This window comes from Xiphophorus hellerii, chromosome 20 (assembly GCF_003331165.1).
Source record: "Xiphophorus hellerii strain 12219 chromosome 20, Xiphophorus_hellerii-4.1, whole genome shotgun sequence".
NCBI classification, from domain to species: domain Eukaryota; kingdom Metazoa; phylum Chordata; class Actinopteri; order Cyprinodontiformes; family Poeciliidae; genus Xiphophorus; species Xiphophorus hellerii.
In genome coordinates, this window is record NC_045691.1 from 1,949,437 (window position 1) to 1,968,117 (window position 18,681).

General features: G+C 37.3%; 1 protein-coding gene across 11 annotated transcripts in view; it reads left to right on the forward strand.

Annotated features, from left to right (window-relative positions):
* The window catches only part of ptprt (protein tyrosine phosphatase receptor type T), a 334,801-nt gene that overhangs the window by 261,013 nt on the left and 55,107 nt on the right, over positions 1 to 18,681 (forward strand). For all 11 annotated transcript variants that reach the window (XM_032549166.1, XM_032549170.1, XM_032549167.1 and 8 more), the window contains 4 exons: positions 878 to 958; positions 1,865 to 1,900; positions 12,628 to 12,720; positions 13,213 to 13,322. In XM_032549166.1, coding sequence (XP_032405057.1) covers positions 878 to 958; positions 1,865 to 1,900; positions 12,628 to 12,720; positions 13,213 to 13,322 — 320 coding nt within the window. The remainder of the gene's footprint in view (positions 1 to 877; positions 959 to 1,864; positions 1,901 to 12,627; positions 12,721 to 13,212; positions 13,323 to 18,681) is intronic.

Below are 18,681 nucleotides of genomic sequence, written 5' to 3' on the forward strand. Positions count from 1 at the left end.
CCTAATGAGGGATCTAATGTCTTTAGGGATAACCGCGATGCATTGTGTTAACAAGCTTCTGGAAAAGTCCACCGATTTAATGATGGTGTCGCCTGAACCGCTTTGTCATTATTACTGCAGCTCTTTGGGAGATTTGTCACTTGACCTTTAACACACTGCATGTCTCTTTGGGTAACACAATGAGTCATGGCGTTGACCTTCTTGGATATTTTTCTGGTAGCTTTTACTGAACAATGTGACACTTAATGATGATTTTTGTACTTCTGGTTTGATTTCATTTTCTTTTTTAGAACTAATCAAAGACTGGTCCACATCCCCAAGATGTTGCTTTTCATAGATGTGTAAATTATTTCAAGTATTACCAAACTGAGGTTCTACCTCCTTGTATCCAAATCCAATTTTTAAAATATATTTTTAACATCCTCGATGTTACAATTTTATTCTCATTCATTCTTTGACTAGTTAAAATTATCGACCCATGCTGAGAAACATGTCAGATTTAAGTGTATGCCCATTGGCCTGTAATCACTGTTGTGCTTCCAAATTCAATATTGGCTGCATCAGAAGTGCCATTAATGTTATCGAACTGCTCCACATGCTACTGAAAATTGATCTGCCTTTGTTGATGTTTTTATTGTTAATTGTCTCTGAAAATTGACTGTTGATTTTTAGATAAGGTCGCTCTGGTGTAAAACTTTCTCAACTGATTCTCTCCTTTTTTCCATTTCTACCTCATCTTAAATCTTCCATCTTCATTCATGTCTTTCTTTTGGCCTTTGCTGTACATCCTTCATCCCCATCTCTGCCCTTCCCCACTTTTTAAAATAATTTTCATTGTCCTTACTGTCATATTTTCACTTGCCTCTCTTCTCCACAGCCTCCCCCTCCCCCTGCTCCTTCTCTGTGCAGGGAAGCAAAACGCTGCAGAGCAAATCCTTGCTGAATTCCTACTACTCAGGTAAACTCAGACATTTTTTTGCCCAGTTCTAATTTTTGTAGATGCTTAGGCAACAATTTATGTGTTAATTTGTTGTGTTTTTTAAAGCCAGTTGGAGGAGGGAGGAGTCATATACAAATACAGTGAAATTTAAAAACTTCCTTGAAATAATTGTGTATTTGCACAAAATCTGTACCAATTATGTCCAAGTAGATTTAGAAATACACCCTGTTAACAAACAATCACATTTCATACATTATGTGAAGTACTCACCTTAACTTCTACAAACACTCTTGGGGACCTTGTCTCCAGAGAGTTTTCTTTTCTCTGACTCATCTGAATATAAAACCTTTCTCCAAAAGGCATTTGGCTTGTACATGTGGGCAGCTGCACATTTCAGCTCAACTTGAATGAGAATGAGCGCTGTTGCATAAATCCTTCTGATGCTGGCAAAGAGAAACTACCAGCTGTAGTTAATCATGAATATTAATTTTGTTCTTGTCAAGCTAAACACACCAAATGCACCTTTTCAAAAAATGTAAATACAGGGAAAAGTTCAATACGTTCTGTCACTCTTTTCAGAAGCCTAACATTTCTGGCTTTTAAAATCTTATCTTATGTAATATTGTAATTGTGTGAGTCACTGAACTTTGGGTTTTCATATGTCTGTAATCCATGTTCCTTAAAATTTTCACTATTTGTCATGGATCTGCATATGACTTTCATTATCTAAATGAATGACAAAAAATATTAAACTTTTTAAAAATATTCAAAAAATTTTATATGAATTTTATATACACCAAACAGTCTCAACAAGTGTTTTTAAAGCGATTTAAAGATTTGACTGTCGTTGAAATGTTCAAATTGAGAATTCTGGCAGCAGATAGATGTGAATAGTGTTTAATGTCAGGTATTCATGTTTTACAGTATCCAAAGAGCCTGTTCCAGCTACAACTTCAATAGGTAAGAGAAACCGCTTGTTTTCGAACCATAATTAAAAACCAATCAAAGTCAGTGGTCAATTTTTTAGCTCATCGGCGTCTGTGTTCATTCTGATGTTGCACAAACAGTAAGTGCTTCTGTATTTCCAGTGAAGTCCTGGTATTTCCAGTGATGAGGAACCACAACGACATGTGACTAACTGAAGTCGGAGACTCCTTGAAACTGAAACTGATTATAACTGCCTATTGTAATAGTTCAAACACTAAATAGACATTAATATACATTAATACCTGCAGTGGAAACAGAACTACCACAGAACCCAACACCCATGATAATCCTTATTTTCAATCTTGGGGTTTACAGCCATTCTCACAATATTACAGTCATACATGTGGCCCCTCTAAAATATCTTTACTATTCTCTGGCATCTTCTTTCTTTCTGTTCACTTTATCTTCCTTTTCTCTTCTGTTGAACAGGTTGATCAATTTCTTGCCAATAGGCTTGGCTCTGGCCTTTGAAAGTGTGACATGCTCTGTGTGCACATGTGTGTTTAGCCAGGTTTTTACACAAGAATGCCACTTCACCCAGTTCCACACATAAAAACCAGCAGGAGATATAAAACCTAACCAGTGACTTTCTATTATTTCCAATCTGCCCTTTTTCCTTTTTCTTTTTTGGCTAAAACTTGGTGAAATTCTCTGAAAGTCTGTTTGTTTTGTCCTCTTTTTTGTTTTCCCCTCATGTTGGTCGGGGCAGGTAGCAGAAAGAAAAGTTCTTCTTTAGCCTCTAAAAGTGCTGTTGATGATGAGGTGACATAAACCAACTTTATGTGTTGTCAATCTGATTAAAGCCTACTAGACTAAATGAGCAAAAGAAGGAAAATGGATCATTAACAACTTTATTTGAGGATCTCATATTTTCAGCTGATTTACTTCTATATCCCCCACCAGGGGCTCCGTATGGGGGGGAAGTTATGACAGTTCTAAGGGCTCCTGACCAACAGGGGGCCCTCCACAATTTATTTATTTATTTTTTGTTCATAGAAATAAAAAAAAAAAATTGGGACCCTGTCAATTACAAAATTAATCACATTGTATTTTTGAACATTGTTTTTAGCAGTAAATATTTACTGTTCCCACTCCCAGACCAAAAAACACACATCCATATTTGCCCTGAACCTCCTGGATCTGCATGAAATGGTTCGTTCCTGCTTGGAGCTTAACGGTGACGATGTTCAGCAGCAGTCAGTAGAAAACAAGAACGACTGTGGCGGTTACTATGCTGCTAAGAAAAATAATAAAGTCAAGTTTTCAAAAAAAAAAATAGAGAGAAGGAGAGAGAAAAAAAGGCAAGAGTGTCAATTTGTAACCCAGATTTTCTCCGAGAGGTGGGTAGACTGTGTGAGATTATCAACCATTTAGCATAGTTAGCTTAGCTACAGACTGTTTGCTTCCATTTCACTAACATTTAATGAATTAAGGGAAACAATTACCCAGATATTCATATATTTAACTTGTCCCTGTACCTTTTACCACTTAACAACAGGTGAGTCAGTCAGCAGCAGCTCTAGTCCCTCCTGACCATCCTCTCTCCTCTCCTAAGAGAAATTAAAGCTGCAGTATGTAACTTTTATTAAAAAAAAATTTTTTTAATTTCACATATTTGTTAAAACTGTCATTATGTTGTGACAATATGTATGAGAGATAATCTGAAAAATCTATTTCCTCTGCTTTTTCAAAGTGCTATCTAGAAACAACCAGTGGCAGGAGAGTTTTAGTGCTGTCAATCACAATCTCATGTGGTGCTGCTCATCCTTCCTCCCCCTCGCTCTGTGCAATGCTGCAGCTAGCATAGCCTAGTTAGCATAGCCACCAGTGACGGCAGGTAAGATAAGATAAGATAAGATAAGATAAGATAAGATAAGATAAGATAAATCTTTATTGTCATTGTCACAAGAACAACGAAATTTAAAAAGTGCCATCAGTCAGTGCATATGCTTAAAAACAAAAAAACGATTTTCCTGTAATGATATGTTGTTTCTCCACCATTAGCACATTTAGCAGTGAGTGAATGAAGTTGATTGACAGCACTAAGACCCTCCTCCTGGTTCTGATTGGTTGTTTTGGCCAGAATGTGGCATTACGTTAGATAGCAATAGTAGTTCAGGGACGAGGTGAAGGAGATTGATTGTTTTCACAGATTATCTGTCTCATAACAAACTGTCACTACATGGTGACAGTTTTAACAAATATGGAAAAACATATTTTTTATTAAAGTTCTATACTGCAGCTTGAAGAAAATGCAACTACATAGCATTTTTTGAAAAGTCTGAATTGCTTCATGTACATTTTGCATGTTGCTTTGGACTGTTGCTTGTTGGGAGAGACATTTCAGTATCTAAAACTAATAGAAAAAACTTAAGCAACTTTCTTGCATACTGTACGCGAACTGTTGGATGTGAAATTCATGAGCAGTAAATATTGTGCTAGTTATCAGTATTGGACCAAAGAAAGCAAGGCAGTTGCAAGCCTTTAAAATTGTGATGCTTTTGATGGATCAGATCAGGGGTGGGCAATCCTGGTCCTGGAAGGCCTGCAACTCTTAGACGTCTCCCAGGTCCAACACACTTGAATCCAACAGCTGAATCTCCTCCTCAGTGCAGTCAGGTTCTCCAGAGTCCTGCTAATGACCTCATTATTTGACTCAGGTGTGTTCAAGTAGAGACACATCTAATAGTTGCAGGAGGCCGGCCCTCGAGGCCTGGAGTTGCCCACCCCTGGGTCAGATAGACTCAAAAAATTGTCACAGCAGCTGGGTGGGGGGGCCCAATTTAATTTTTTGTCAGGGGCCCAAGATTCCTGGCAGCACCCCTGTCCCCACCTATTTGTGCAGGTTTCTGTGTCATTTGCTGATGCACATCAGGGTATGATGAAGCAGAATGCAAAAAGATGCTTGAGTGATTTATGCACTGGCAGAAATTTGGTGCCATACATCTTCATACAATGACATTAAGTTTTAATGGAGCCATCTGTTCTCTTTACAATTAGTCTGAAAACCAAGAGATATGAAACAGAGCTTTGATCATTACAGCAACAAAAAATCAGCTGTTTGCAACAAAAGTGCAAAATGATGGAAACTGAACTCGGACTGGAATAAACGCCTGCTTTAACAAACGCCTAACCCTGCCAACCCTAACCCTAACCCCCTACTTCTACATCACTTCTACATCAGTAGAAGTAGGGAAGGAAGAAAATAGTCTTTTGTACTTTTTCCTGTTAAAGCGTGCGTTTGTGAAAGAGCGCGTTTGTTAAAGCATGCAAGCAGGCGTTTGTTAAAGCGAACGTTTGTTAAAGCGCGCGTTTGTGAAAGCGCGCGTTTCACAAACGCGCGCTTTAACAGGAAAAAGTACAAAAGACTATTTTCTTCCTTCCCTACTTCTACTAATGCTTTTTGTCAATAAAATCCTTGACATCTGATCTGTTAGTGTTCAAAAATCGTTATTAGCAAAAACGTATTATCAGAGACAAACGTACCAATTAGTACATGTCAGCATATCCTGTTGCTTTATAACTTTGGTAACTCTGATATAAACTGTTGGGTCAGATTCTGGTTGGTGACCCGTTCTTGTCCTTTTAGTTCTTGGATCAAATCACAGTTTATCAGCTGGTCTTTAACCCGCCTGCTTTTTCTCAACTGACTACAGATGCTAACAGAACTATGATCCTTCCTGAACACAGGTCCAAAATGTCGACCTTTACGTTTTTTGACTCATGTCACCTGCTGCTACATCATGATGGAAGTTACAGAAACTGTATTTTCTGGAAGTTGCACTTTTTGTCATAGATTGGCAGGGCTTGCATATGCTTTTTATGTCTTCATGAAACGTTTTTGGACTCATGCATTGAATGTTATTTCATACAGACTGACATGAAGCAGGAAGTTTTTTGTGGGCTAAAAACAAGATGGTCAAAGCTTAGTAATTGTACGTTTAACAAGTTCTAAATGAATGTCACTTCTAGTCCAGTGCGACTTGTATTTTCCTCTTTATAACAATGTTTGTCTGATTCAGTTTATACTCTGGAGCGATTTGTAGTCTGGAAAATATAGTAGTACCTGCAGAACAACAGGTGAAAGTCTGAAAATAAAACTGAAAAATGCATCTTTTAAAAAATAAAAAATAATGTTCCTTTCAAGTTGAGTTGTAATGAAGATAAAACTGAACAAGGTCTGAATTTAAAGTGGCAAGTTTATAATTACAGCAGCAAATAAAACTTTCATTTATTAACATTCTGGTGTTTTTGTGAGTTCATTAATTGTGCCACTATAATTACTTTCATACTGATGTTCATTATAAAAAGGAAGCATACAATGTTGATATTGTCTCTGTAAATTACCATAAATTACAGAAATAAACAAAACAACCTGATTTTTGCCCTTAGGAAAGAAAGGAGATGCTATCCCCATATGCTAATAACTGATTTAAACAAGTAGAAATTAAAAAACATATTTGGTCACCATAAATCCTTTTTATCTACACAGAAAGCTTTATTGATCCTTACACATTGTCAATTTAACACTTAACACATTTTTTGTTGAGTCCATTAGGTCCGTCATTTTCTAGCTGGCCTCTAAAACAAGCAGAATTTCCACATCCAATAATTGGATGAAAATGGTTTCATTTTGAAAGTTACAGTCCTACCTTTGCGCTCGCAATGACACCTTTTTAGCTTAGTGAAAATGGATAATAGCACCAGCAAGCTGAATGGTGCCGGGGAGCATCGTATTTCAGTGGCTTAATGGGAGACAGAGACCTGGGAGAGAAAGTTATTAGGATGATGCTGATGGAGACTTACGGATTGAAGGATCAGCGAGAGGGACAAGTAGCTCGCGTAAATCCACTGTGCCAGGTAGAGATCACGGCTAGCTGTTTGTGTTTGCATGTGTTTTTTTCAGACCAGTTTAATCTTTTGCTTCAATATTTTCTTAGCTTCTAAAATAGTTCCTGTCTTATTTCAGTACGTCAAGAGCCAAATTGTTTCCTGGCTAATAAGTTAAATATAGTTTGTCAGAAATGTTACAAAATACAATGTTTCACTATAAGGATGGAAACTGTGTTATCAATCTGAAAATCGTATCACAATTTGAGTGTTTCATATCGGTCAATATTGATCATTATTAATTAATTTTTTGTTTTAAATATCTGAAGTACTGCCAGTTAGACATATTCCTTCCTGTTTTACCCATTGTGTTCACTCAACGCCATTGCTTTTTATTTTTGAATAGTTATGAGCCACAGCAGCAAAACCTTAAACTGCTGCTGCTCAGGGTACTAAGGTTGTTGTTAGGTAACCAAAGAGTGAGTGAGTTGCTAGGTAACCAAAGAATGAGTGAGTTAGTCGATTCTACCAACCTTGCTTAGCTGGCATTGGGAGGTTGAGAGACTAAACTCTTTTTTTCTGCCTACATTCTCCAGAATGCCGTGCTGTTCTGGATTGGAGTTCGAAAAAATTATTTAATATTCACTCAGACGTATAACCTATTGATATTGATCAGCAGTATTTGTTGTTATTGATTCATTGTCCAGCCCTACATACTCAGGTGTGCTGTGCTTATTCTGTGAGTCGCATGCTTTGTTGTTCTTTTTCCACAAATAACATTAACTAATTGTTGTTGGGTACATAGAAAGGTTTTGAGTGGAAAATGATGATTTTTTGTAATTCTTTAAAGTGAAAAGTCAGTGTTGCCCAGCAGCCGTTTGTGAGGAAACAGTTTATTTCTGGATAATTTTTGCTGCACCTGAAGGGCTTTTGTACCAAACCTCTCTGCAGTGGAAGATGGTGCTGAGATGCTTAATTTCTACACACAGCACTTCCTGTTTTGGAAGTAGTTTTTCCACAGCTTCACAGAAAAGCAATTATTTTCCTAGTCCAGTTCAGCATAACATTAGGCTGCATGTAAGGTGATTATGGCTAATGGTAGTCATTTTGTTTGGCCGTAATGTGGCACTGCTGGGTAATTGAAGGTGAGTGCAGCAGAGAGAGAGTCATTTTTAACCTTTATGTTCTGAGCCAGGATTGAACCTCTGTGCTGTTTTTTTCCCAGCTCATCTCGACTGCTGGCTGACGTTCCAGAGCTCTTCTTTCTCTGTTAGCTGGCTGGCTCACTATATCACAATCAGCAGATATGCTACAGTGCAAACATGTCAAAATGGCCAATCATAAAAATCAATCTAGAAACAAATAATATTGATTATGTAAAATTGGCTAAAACCTCTAACAAGACAGAACAGTTGTTGTGTATTAACAAACATTTAAACCAGATTTCTGAGCACAAGAAGGTTGTAAAAAACATTTATTGGTAATATTCTTGGTCTCTATGGGTTATTATTTTAGGTTTTGACCATACTTGCATGTTTGTATGAAAAGTCAAACCTGGGTTTATGCTCACTTCAGTGTTTGACTCACCCATTTAAAATACACTGCAGAATTATGATACACCCACCAATCTAACATATCTGCTGTACTTTGCATAATAATTCGTACAAAAAACAAGCGACTTCTAAGCTTAGACTCTGAAATTCCTTTAGTAAAAACCCTAAATCTCCCCATGCTTCCTTAAGCTGTTTTGTTTGCTCTACATGTTGGGCTAATATGTTTAATCTCCCTCTTGTCATTCTCAGATCTCCATCTGCACTCCTTTGTTGTTGTTTTTTTTTCAGCTCAGCTGAACTTGTAGTTTCCATTTTTCATGTCTGCGTTGTTGCTCTGCTAGAAAATGTAATGTCTCATATATTGGAAGGGATTTTTATTCAGACCAGAGAGAATTCATTGGCCTGGCTCTCCAGCGGTGAAATGAAGTTGAACTTGACCTCATGCTTCACAGACAGAAAAAGGAGATGCAGAAAGATGAACTTATCATCCAAAGCGGTTTCCACTTTGTTTCTAAATGCTGCCGGCAGAGATTTCTAACTCCAAGCAGCACGAGTGCATCCAGTTCTTAACCTTTAATGTTGAAAGGATTGCAAAGCATGCTATTTGCATTTTGACCCAATGTATTTACATAGAAATTCCTTGTACACCGACGTTTCTTTGGGTTTTATTGGGTATTATTGGGTTTCTAAAGCTGAACTTTAAAAGCTGTGTAAGATTCATCTCATATTAATTGCTTTGATTTTAGCATGTTCAGCCATTACCATCCACTTGTAATTTAATACATAACATAGTACTGTAAGGATTTAACATCATTTATATTTCAGTTGCAATAATTGTTTGACTCCTCAGGATCTAATTGCTGAGGTTCTGGTGATGCGTCCTGTAATTAACGCGAACAGATTAAGATGTTCCTTACAGAAATCCAACGGCTGCTATAATTGTGTTACTTTGGTTTGGTTGGATCTTGTAGTGAACTAGAGTAAAATATGTAAGGTTATTGTAGGTTCCTGTACATTTTCGTCTTTGACTTACTGGATGTTGAGTCTTTTGCAGAGTGTGTGCATAGTGGCCATTGCGGTTGCGTGCATTGCTTATTGTTTTCATGGTAAAAATGGCACCTGCTATTTCCAGGTGTTCCTGACTCTGTCTGTGCTTCTTGGATCTTGGACTACTCCGTTGGTTATTCATTTGTCTCCTCTGTCAGAAGTCAGAGCCAGGCACCGGCTGGGTGATGCACGATTCCTTCAGACCTCGTGTGTAATTCAGTGGAACTCCAGTGCAAACAAATTTGATCAAGACTCAACCATCAGTTCATGAACCATCTTCTTGCTCACATGCCAGAATGAGGACACACATACACACCTGACAATTCATAATGCACACTTTACTGAATTGCCATAGTAGAAATAGGGGTGAAGTCTTGTAGAAGGAATTAAGAAACAATAAAGGAACACTGGGAGCCCAAGTCATCCATAACTAAGTCTTAATAAAGTCAGAGGGAAGGAAGTAGGAACTTTATAATACACACACCGCCGAGCATGAAGGACTGCATTAACATACACACAGTGACAGCATAAAGGACCTTCAGACACGTGCACAAACTCCCAGCACACACACACACCACAATGGTGTGCAGGTAACTCTGTACACCATTTTCTCTTACTTGCATAGTCAAACTCACACATTTTCATGCTTGATAGTGTTGTCTTGTCACACACAAACCTACATGCACACACACACACGCATATTTGTGCCTCTGGAGGTCAATAAATCCACCCATTAGCATTGAGATGTTCTCCATCATAGTCACTGTTGTGGAGCTGCTGCTATGAATTCATTTCATGCCTGGCTTAATGCATATTTGACCTTGGTGAGCTTATCATGTGTTTTCAAACACCCTAAACGTCACAATAAGGTCAGCACACCAACATGTCTCAATTTAGGTGAAGAAAAAAACAGGCATTTGCAATTCATGAAGCAGACTGTCTAACAAATGATGATGGTCAGCAGGCTGTTGAGCCTTTTAGGCAGTTTGGTGGATGTGAAGGAGTCATGCAGCTGTTGCAACCTCTCTTATTGGAAACTGACCCACAGCGGTTGTTACTTTAGGTCTAGCAGATTGGCAATGCACCAGAATTGTGGGGATGCAACATTCAGATTGAAGATGTAACGAATGTAAGGTTGTGCTGTAAAGGTTCCAGGTGAAGTCTGAAGCCGCTCCCTGCAGCTTTCCGCACCATGAGTTTAGGAGTACCATAAATGTGTCTCTTAAAATAATCATCTTCAAACTAATCATTAGCCTGGATCTCACAACACGTTTATAACTGAGGAGGTGAAACGCCTTCAAGAAACTAGTAAGGTCTACGTTGAGTCTAATTTCATGCTGCAGTATGTAACCTTCGTAAAAATAGTTTTTACATATTTGTTCAAATTTTCATGATGTGATGATAATAGAAGACGGATGACGTTTAAAAGAATAAAATGGTAAATGGACTGAACTTATATAGCACTTTTCCAGTCATTTTGACCACTCAAAGCACTTTACACTAGAGTCACATTCACAAACACACGCACATTTATACACCGATATGCAGCTCGGTAGGCAATTTGGGGTTAAGTCCCTTGCCCAGAGGCACATCGACATGTGGCAGGAGGAAGCTGGAATCGAACCTACAACCTTCCAATCGCAAGACGACTACTCTACCAAAGAGCCACAGTCGCCCCAAATAGAGTTCCTCTGGCTTCTACTCGGAAAACGGAGTTCACATTGAATTGTTTTGCATGTGAAACCAAGCTGATGAGGTTGTGAGTCAGCAAAACCAGTTGCATGGACTCGCATCAACCAATGCTTCTAAATGTTTAGCACTTCTAGAGTTTATTTCCTTCAATGAAAGCAGCAGATTGTTGAAAAGGAGCATCATGTTGTATGACAGCCCAATATCTCTCTTAGTTGGTGTGTATTACACCGACCTCTGGGTCGACTGTGGTCATTTGATTAAAACTCTCTATTACACATATTTTCTTAGTTGGAAGTGCAAACACATTCATTAAAGAGAAAATAGCCACATGATGTATATGAAACAAAGAGAAGAGAAAACAAAAGTAAAAAGGCATGAAAAGTGTGACTAAGGGAAGATGTTGTAAAATGATTCTTGAAAATGAATTTAAAAAATCTGTTAGGAAGCAGCAGTGTTACCTGAGGAGGATTGACCTGGCTGCTCTGGAAACAACTTAGAAAAAGTTTAATAATACAGAGAAGCTGAAACTGTGCATATGGGAAAAAACACACAGCATAATTGAGAATCAACTAACACTGCTTTGATCTAAAAGGTCAAAGAGAGGTCATCACATTTATAACTAGTTAACTTTAATTTAAAGACATTTCATAAAGATGTGGACTTCTTCAGGAGTTAAAGCCCTGAGACAAAACAATAAAGTTGCTGTTTTAATGGTTTTATTGAAGTCATTTGGATCCTATGGAGTACAAACCTGCTGACACAACACTGGACACAAACTCTTGCTTTGGTGCCAAATATCATGAAAAAAGTTCAGAGGATTTTAATCAGAGGAGAACTTTTCCTCCAGTGAACAAACTGACCTTTTTAAACTTCCTGCTCTTTTCTCTGCAGTTACACTCTTTTCCCCCTGGATGTTACATTCCCTCCCTCCCCTCTCACACTCTTCTGGCTCTTGTAGTTTTTCTCATAGCTACCTCTGACTGCTATCATAGCTACCTTTATCACTACTATCATGTCTCACTAACTGCTTCTGTCATTTCTAGATTTATTTTAGACATTTATTACTTTATCACCTTTCTTCTAACAAAACACAATTTTCTGGATTCTCTTGTTTAAGCCAAATTATCCTTAATTTATCACAGGAAACTGGTGTTTACATGAACTAATTGTAGAAGCTACCTCAGGCCACTAATAAACCAACAGAAGTTATTAACATGCAATTAGATCTATTAAGAAATCATGAAGTCATGCATTTTCATATCACATCTTTTTTCCTCCTTGAGACAAAAACGACGACACACATTTATCCAATCTATTGAGCTGACTGGATGTCAGTCACCTTAATACCTCAGCAGTGAACAGAATGTCATTTTATTTATTAAACACACAACACTGGGATTCTGACACCTCTATTAGAGACTCATTTCTTCTTTGCTGTTTCTGAACTTTTTGTTGGTTTTCTTCCATTTCTCCTTTCTGCTTTTGTGTATTACTGTAATGTTTATTTGCAGTTCATGTTTTACTTCTCAAAATAAAATAATAATCTCCTTGTCTGCTTGTCTGTCATTGTGTCAACAGATGGAAGCCAGCCGTCTCTTGTCCAGCCATCCCTGACATTACAGAGTTTTCCTTACGGAGGCTGTGAGTCTGTGGAGCTCTCCTACCAGAGCGGTACGTCACCTGGACCTGTCACCTTATAAAGTTTCTTGACACATTTGTTTTGAATCTGGGCTCTGTAAATTAACTGAACTAAGGTACAAGTCATATAATTGTACCTCATCCTAACATGCAACTGGTGTTTTGTGGTGAGAAATGGCAGCCATATTGGAGCTGAACTTTGGGTTTCTTGGTGAGCTCAAAGTTTAATGGTCAAAGTTCAGGGTTCAACTATTATTTTGTTACATTTCCAACCAGGAAGTCATTTTTCAGAGAACTGTAAATGTAAATCCACACAAACAATGGAACTATTTCTACCTAAATGTTTGACGTTTAATTTGATAAGTATTTTGACTGCTTCTAACAAACCCTTGACAGGCTAATTAGGGTCCATTAATGCCAAAGGAGTTGATCCAAAAGAAGCAACTTTGTTTTTCACATTTTGTTCATTGAGTTCTGTCCAGATTATTTGAACAGTTTCTGTGAAAAACTGCTTTGATCTCATAGGTCAGTTCCAGGCAGGCCAGTTTCAACCAGCTATTCGAGTTGCAGATCTGCTGCAGCACATCACACAGATGAAATGTGGACAAGGATACGGGTTTAAGGAAGAATATGAGGTAAACACACACTCCCACTCACAAAACAAAGCATGCAGATGAGGTAAAGCAATATTTAGCTTTCCAGACATGGAAAGCTAAATATTGCTGCAAAAAAGCTTTTTATGCTTTCTTTAGGTCATATGAATGCAGATATGAGGGAGACACGTCAGGTTAAATGTTTTTGTATGTTTTAAGAAGCATTAGCTCACTCTTGGCGTAGTTACACCACATTAAGGATTGTGTTTATTTCTAAATTTATTCTTCAATGTTGTAAAGTTTTTACATTTTCCCATGGAACATGCTTCATTATTAGGGAAAAATAATAAACATAAACTATAAAAATGTTGTTAGTGAGTTTGAAGAGTGCTAGTTACATCCAGAAAATCCTACTTCAACTTTCTTCTTTCAAACCCATTAGAAACTGGGACAAAACTCAAGGCTAGCGAAGAAGTAGGCCCTCGCTTTGAAGCACAAAGATAAAACCATGTTAGAACTTGTGCTTTTTAAAATCCTTTAGTTTTATAAAGCTTGAAATACTGATTCTTCACAGACTCACACTAAGTTCTCAATTGAACATGTTCTAATCAGTGGTGATTAGATTGTTTTATTTCAGCACTTGCTGAAATAAAACAAATATTGGAGGCAACTTTGGTGGAGTGAAATAAGAACCTGGTGGGTAATGAAATGACCAGATATTCAGAACCTTTCCTGGTTAAGTAGGGTCAGTGGGAAACCCACTGTCAATCAAAAAGTCAGAGGGAAACACAGATAAGAACTTAAGCCTTAAAAAAGATGTGCAGGTTAACAAACTGTGTCTTATGAATTTGTGTCTCTGCAGTATCTGTATTTGACATTTGACCCTGTACTTTTGTGTCATTAAAGAAAAGTCTAAAGCAAAAATACAACAGGTCATTTAGAGTTTGGTGTGTGTGCACTCTGAGGAAAACTTTAAGTCCTACAGCAGTGAGAAACACAGAGTGAAAAGAAACAAGATTATAAACGGATCATTTGGAGATTAAACTATGGCATGGATGTATCTTAAATAATGCAAGAAACATTTAATCTTTTAGATTGTAAAACCTGAATGACTTTTATTGCAGCAAGCTCCGACTTTTTGTGTGAGTTAAAGAGCTTCGAATAGGGTCAGGTGTTTTCATCAGTTCTACCAAATTCCTTGTATTGACAACAAAAAGTTGATAACAGAAATCACAGCACATTATCCACAATAAGCAACACTTTTGATGTAATGTGTTAGTAAGTTTATGGGACTTTCAACACTTCATTGGATGAAGTGATGAATTAAAAATATGACAGAAATGGTGGAAAACAAATGTACTGAATAAAACATAAATGTTCCCTCAAATGGAGGCACCATATGAAAATCTGAAGTGTGCAATTTAAAACTTAGACGTCTTACTTTTCTTTCTGATATTTGTTTAATTAGAACTCAATCAATTCAATCAATTACTTTAAAATAAAATTAAAAACCAATTTTTGAATCCAGAGGGTTCCTCAACATTTTGCAGTATTAAGTCCTTCTGTATATTTAAGCTGCTTGATTCTTCTCCGAGTTGATTAGTTGCCTTTCATGAAGGTGACAGTTGCCATGTGAGACAAAGGGGTCATATTTATTATTAATATATGACCACGCTGATAGAGAACAAATTAATTGTGAGCTTCATTTTCAGTTTTTCCTTCCTCTTTTTTCAGTGTTATCAACATTAAACTAATTAATTTAATGCACCATTTATTATGGAACATTTTCAAATTATTGCATTGTCTTCTTTAACTTATTTACTTTTCTTCTTTCCTCTAATTTATTATTCTGCTTGGCTATCCCCCTTCCTCTGTCCTTTAAAATCTGTCCTGATTTATTCCTTTGTCTCTGAAGATAAATGTTAGGAAAGGCACCAGGAAGAGTCTGTTTTCATCTCCTTCAGCCTCCCATTCTCAGAAGAATGAATATTTTCTATTACCAACTCTGCATGCGTGTTGAAAATTGTCCCTCCGTGATACTGCGACTTATATTTTCATTTGCTTCTTGTCATTTCGCTTCAAACCCACTGATACGTTTCAGGGGAGAGAAAATGTGATTTATTCTTGAGTGTGTGTGAATCTGTGTGTAACAAGGGGACACACACACACACACACGTGCACCCCACACACACACACACACACACACACACACACACACATTCACGCAGAGTGGGACTTCTTTTTTTATGATTCCACTTGTCTCCAGCAGCAACTGATTTTATCCACATTAGAAGACTTTGTAAGTTTATCTTCACAACATTTTGTTCAACGTATTGTCTGCTCTATTTGCTGGAAATGTACATCCAGACTTATTTCTTCACATCTAAAGCTTCTGTGTAATGAATTAGCGTCCACCACAAACTGCTGCTATGAACAGCTTTTACTTTTCAGTGTGAGCATACAGACACTGCGCTGTGAATGACATATTCTGAAAATGTGTTTTTTTTTCCGGACTGTAGTTACATTTCTCATATCTATAGCATAAAAGTCAAAATTTCTGTTTTTGGTTTAATATTTCAGAATATATTTTATCCGCAAATCCTCAGACGTATAATAAATATTGCGATTATAAATGGCTGTAACAGCAATAAAAAAAGGAGAAATACTTATAACAATACAATACTCTAAACTAAAGCAGTGTTTCTCAACCTTTTTTGGGCCAGATGAAGACGTACAACAATGTTTAAACTTTGATCCATTTGCAAAACGACAGTGCTCTGCAACATTAAAACATAAATAGAACTGCAACTACATTAATTATAACTCTTCTTCTCTTCAGTGTTTCTGACAGTTTCTGGTGGTGCAGCTCTGTGCTGCCTTCAAGAGAATGGGACATCGGAGTATTATCCATAAAATTTCACCCACATGGCATAACTGTGCAAACCAGAGCTTTCAGTGGGAAAACAAAAGTTCCAAATGCTTTTAATTCCATACAAATATGGGATAGAAATATGGATGATATTTTTCAATGACCTCTCTATTGATTTATAGATTAATAGTTTTACTGGACAGAAATTACAAAGAACAAAGCTGGTTTTTAACCAAGTCCTAATGAGTCAAATTGAAAGTGTCATGAAGTCATCATGACATTAACACTGACATGAAAAATAACATTGAAGAAATAAATATATCACATCTAATTAAAAACATAAATAAGTGATGAGTTCCTTACTGTTATGGTGTGTAAGATGTATTTATTCTTATTACTAGATGTGGTCCCAACAAACTCATGGCACTTCAACAATATTATTTTACCTTTTATCTGAAAACAGTGTCTCTTTGTTCTTGCCATACAGTCCTCTGTATTAATTATTGCTCCAAAGGTCTTGCCATACCAGCTTATTCCTCTGTATTTAATATAGTTTCTTAGTTTATTCTTGCATTTTGTTCTTTATTCATTTCCATTTAGTTTTCTCTGATTAGTATTATCCTCTCTTATTGTTACATTCTCTTTAGTTTCTTTCTTTTAAGTTTTATTTTATCGTGTATTGACGCTCACCATCATGCCATTCACCTGGCGCCGCCTAATCATCATGTGTTTCATAATGCATGTTAAGGTATATTTGTTGTTTAAACTTTTACAACAGCCGGTGTCAGAGTAGAAAGAGTTTCAGTTCAGAAGAGACTCCAAAATCATCCTGAATGTTTAGTTGGTACTAAACTTGGCATAAAGTCAATTGTCCCCTAATGGAGTGAATTTGGTTCCACTGGTCGCCTGGAAGTAATTTTAGTAGTTTTTTGTTTTACTCCCATCACTGTCAGAATTACCCTGTTTGAACTGAAATCCTTATTTTTAGACTGTTAATTATCTGAGATTTTGTTTTCAGATTCAGTGGAAAGTTATTTTTCTTACAGACTGCTAATAATAAATAGATACAAAATATTTTGTAAGATGAATTTTTAAGTGGTCTGTGTCATATCGACATTGCACTGGTTGGTCCGTTGAGTTTAGCAACCTTTGTACACCTACATGGTCCATCAGTCACTTTAGTATGAATGTTAGAAACAAAGTCAACAAAACAAGACAAAAATATTTCTTTAAAACAGATCTTAAAAAGTTCAACTTTTCATCTGTCTTTAAAAGATTCAAGTGACGTCTGGGTGCTCAGATGTAGAATAGAAAGAAATAAGGGGCTTTGATGCTTTTAGATAAAATTTTTCCTTCTGAACTTCAGGGCAAGAAACAGCAAGTGAACTGACTCAGATGTGAATAAATGACTGTGAGGGGAAATAAAAATGTCCTTTTGCCTCATAAATGTAGCCCACAGCACAGCTGCAGTGCTTCACTTATGTATTTATGTATATGGTCACATTTCGGTCCCCAGTGCAGTGGCTCTCGGTGTGCCTCTGTCTGCTTACACACCCCATATGGCGTCTTTTTGTCCCCGTCTCTGTGTGTGATGTGACCTACTATGTTGAAACCGATTAACCTCACTAACATTGACGGCAGCCACATTGTCAACATTTTGCTCCCCAGTGGGAGTACACTTCTTCCATTTCAAGTAAAATCCAACTTATTTTTTAAAATGTGGCACCTGAAACATATCAAGCAGCCATTAGGTTATTGCAATGCAAAGGGCACATTGCAGCTTCAAATTTTTGGTACATTTCTTCTTTTTCTTCTTCTTTTACTGTCTAAATGTCCAGTTCTCTACCTCTTAGAGTTGGAAGACATGTGGCTTGATTGGGCATAGTGCTCTATGACATTCGGTAGAAGGACATTGCCCATATTTCCATTTCTATATGTAGTTTCTTCATTATTTTGTTTATTTTCAACCCAAAACTCAGGGGCAGTATTATGTAACATTTACTTTTTTGAGCTTTCCATCATGTTATAATGTTATTCTCCCATCAAAAACATGCCTGGAGTGTTGCCTTGATTCGTTCATGCATGTTTGAGAAATTCCTTAATCTCCATGGCAACCATTCAGCTGTGAAAAACACCTGAGTGGACCTAGCGCCGCTTTCAAGGACGAAGTTCCACCTCAGGGGAAGCGTCCACCCCAGAGCAGCCTTCCCCTGCGACCGCCCCACTCAGCTCCTAAAGACTAGCCAACATCAATTAGCAAACACCTGGTGCAACTGCACATCCATTGAACTTATTTTACGAGCTACTTCTGAGTGCAACACTGCTAAAAACGTTGTTAAAGGGTTAACCAAGGAGTGATGTGATGACTTCCTGGAGGCAGAGTTTAAGAAAGCAGGTTTTAAAGAGACAGAGGTCCAGGCTCAAGGTGTTAAAACAAAGTAACATTTCTCTTAAGTCAAATTTGACATATTTAGCATTTTTATGACAACTGAAGTGTTTCCCAGGCACATATATCCATTTTATAGTACAATC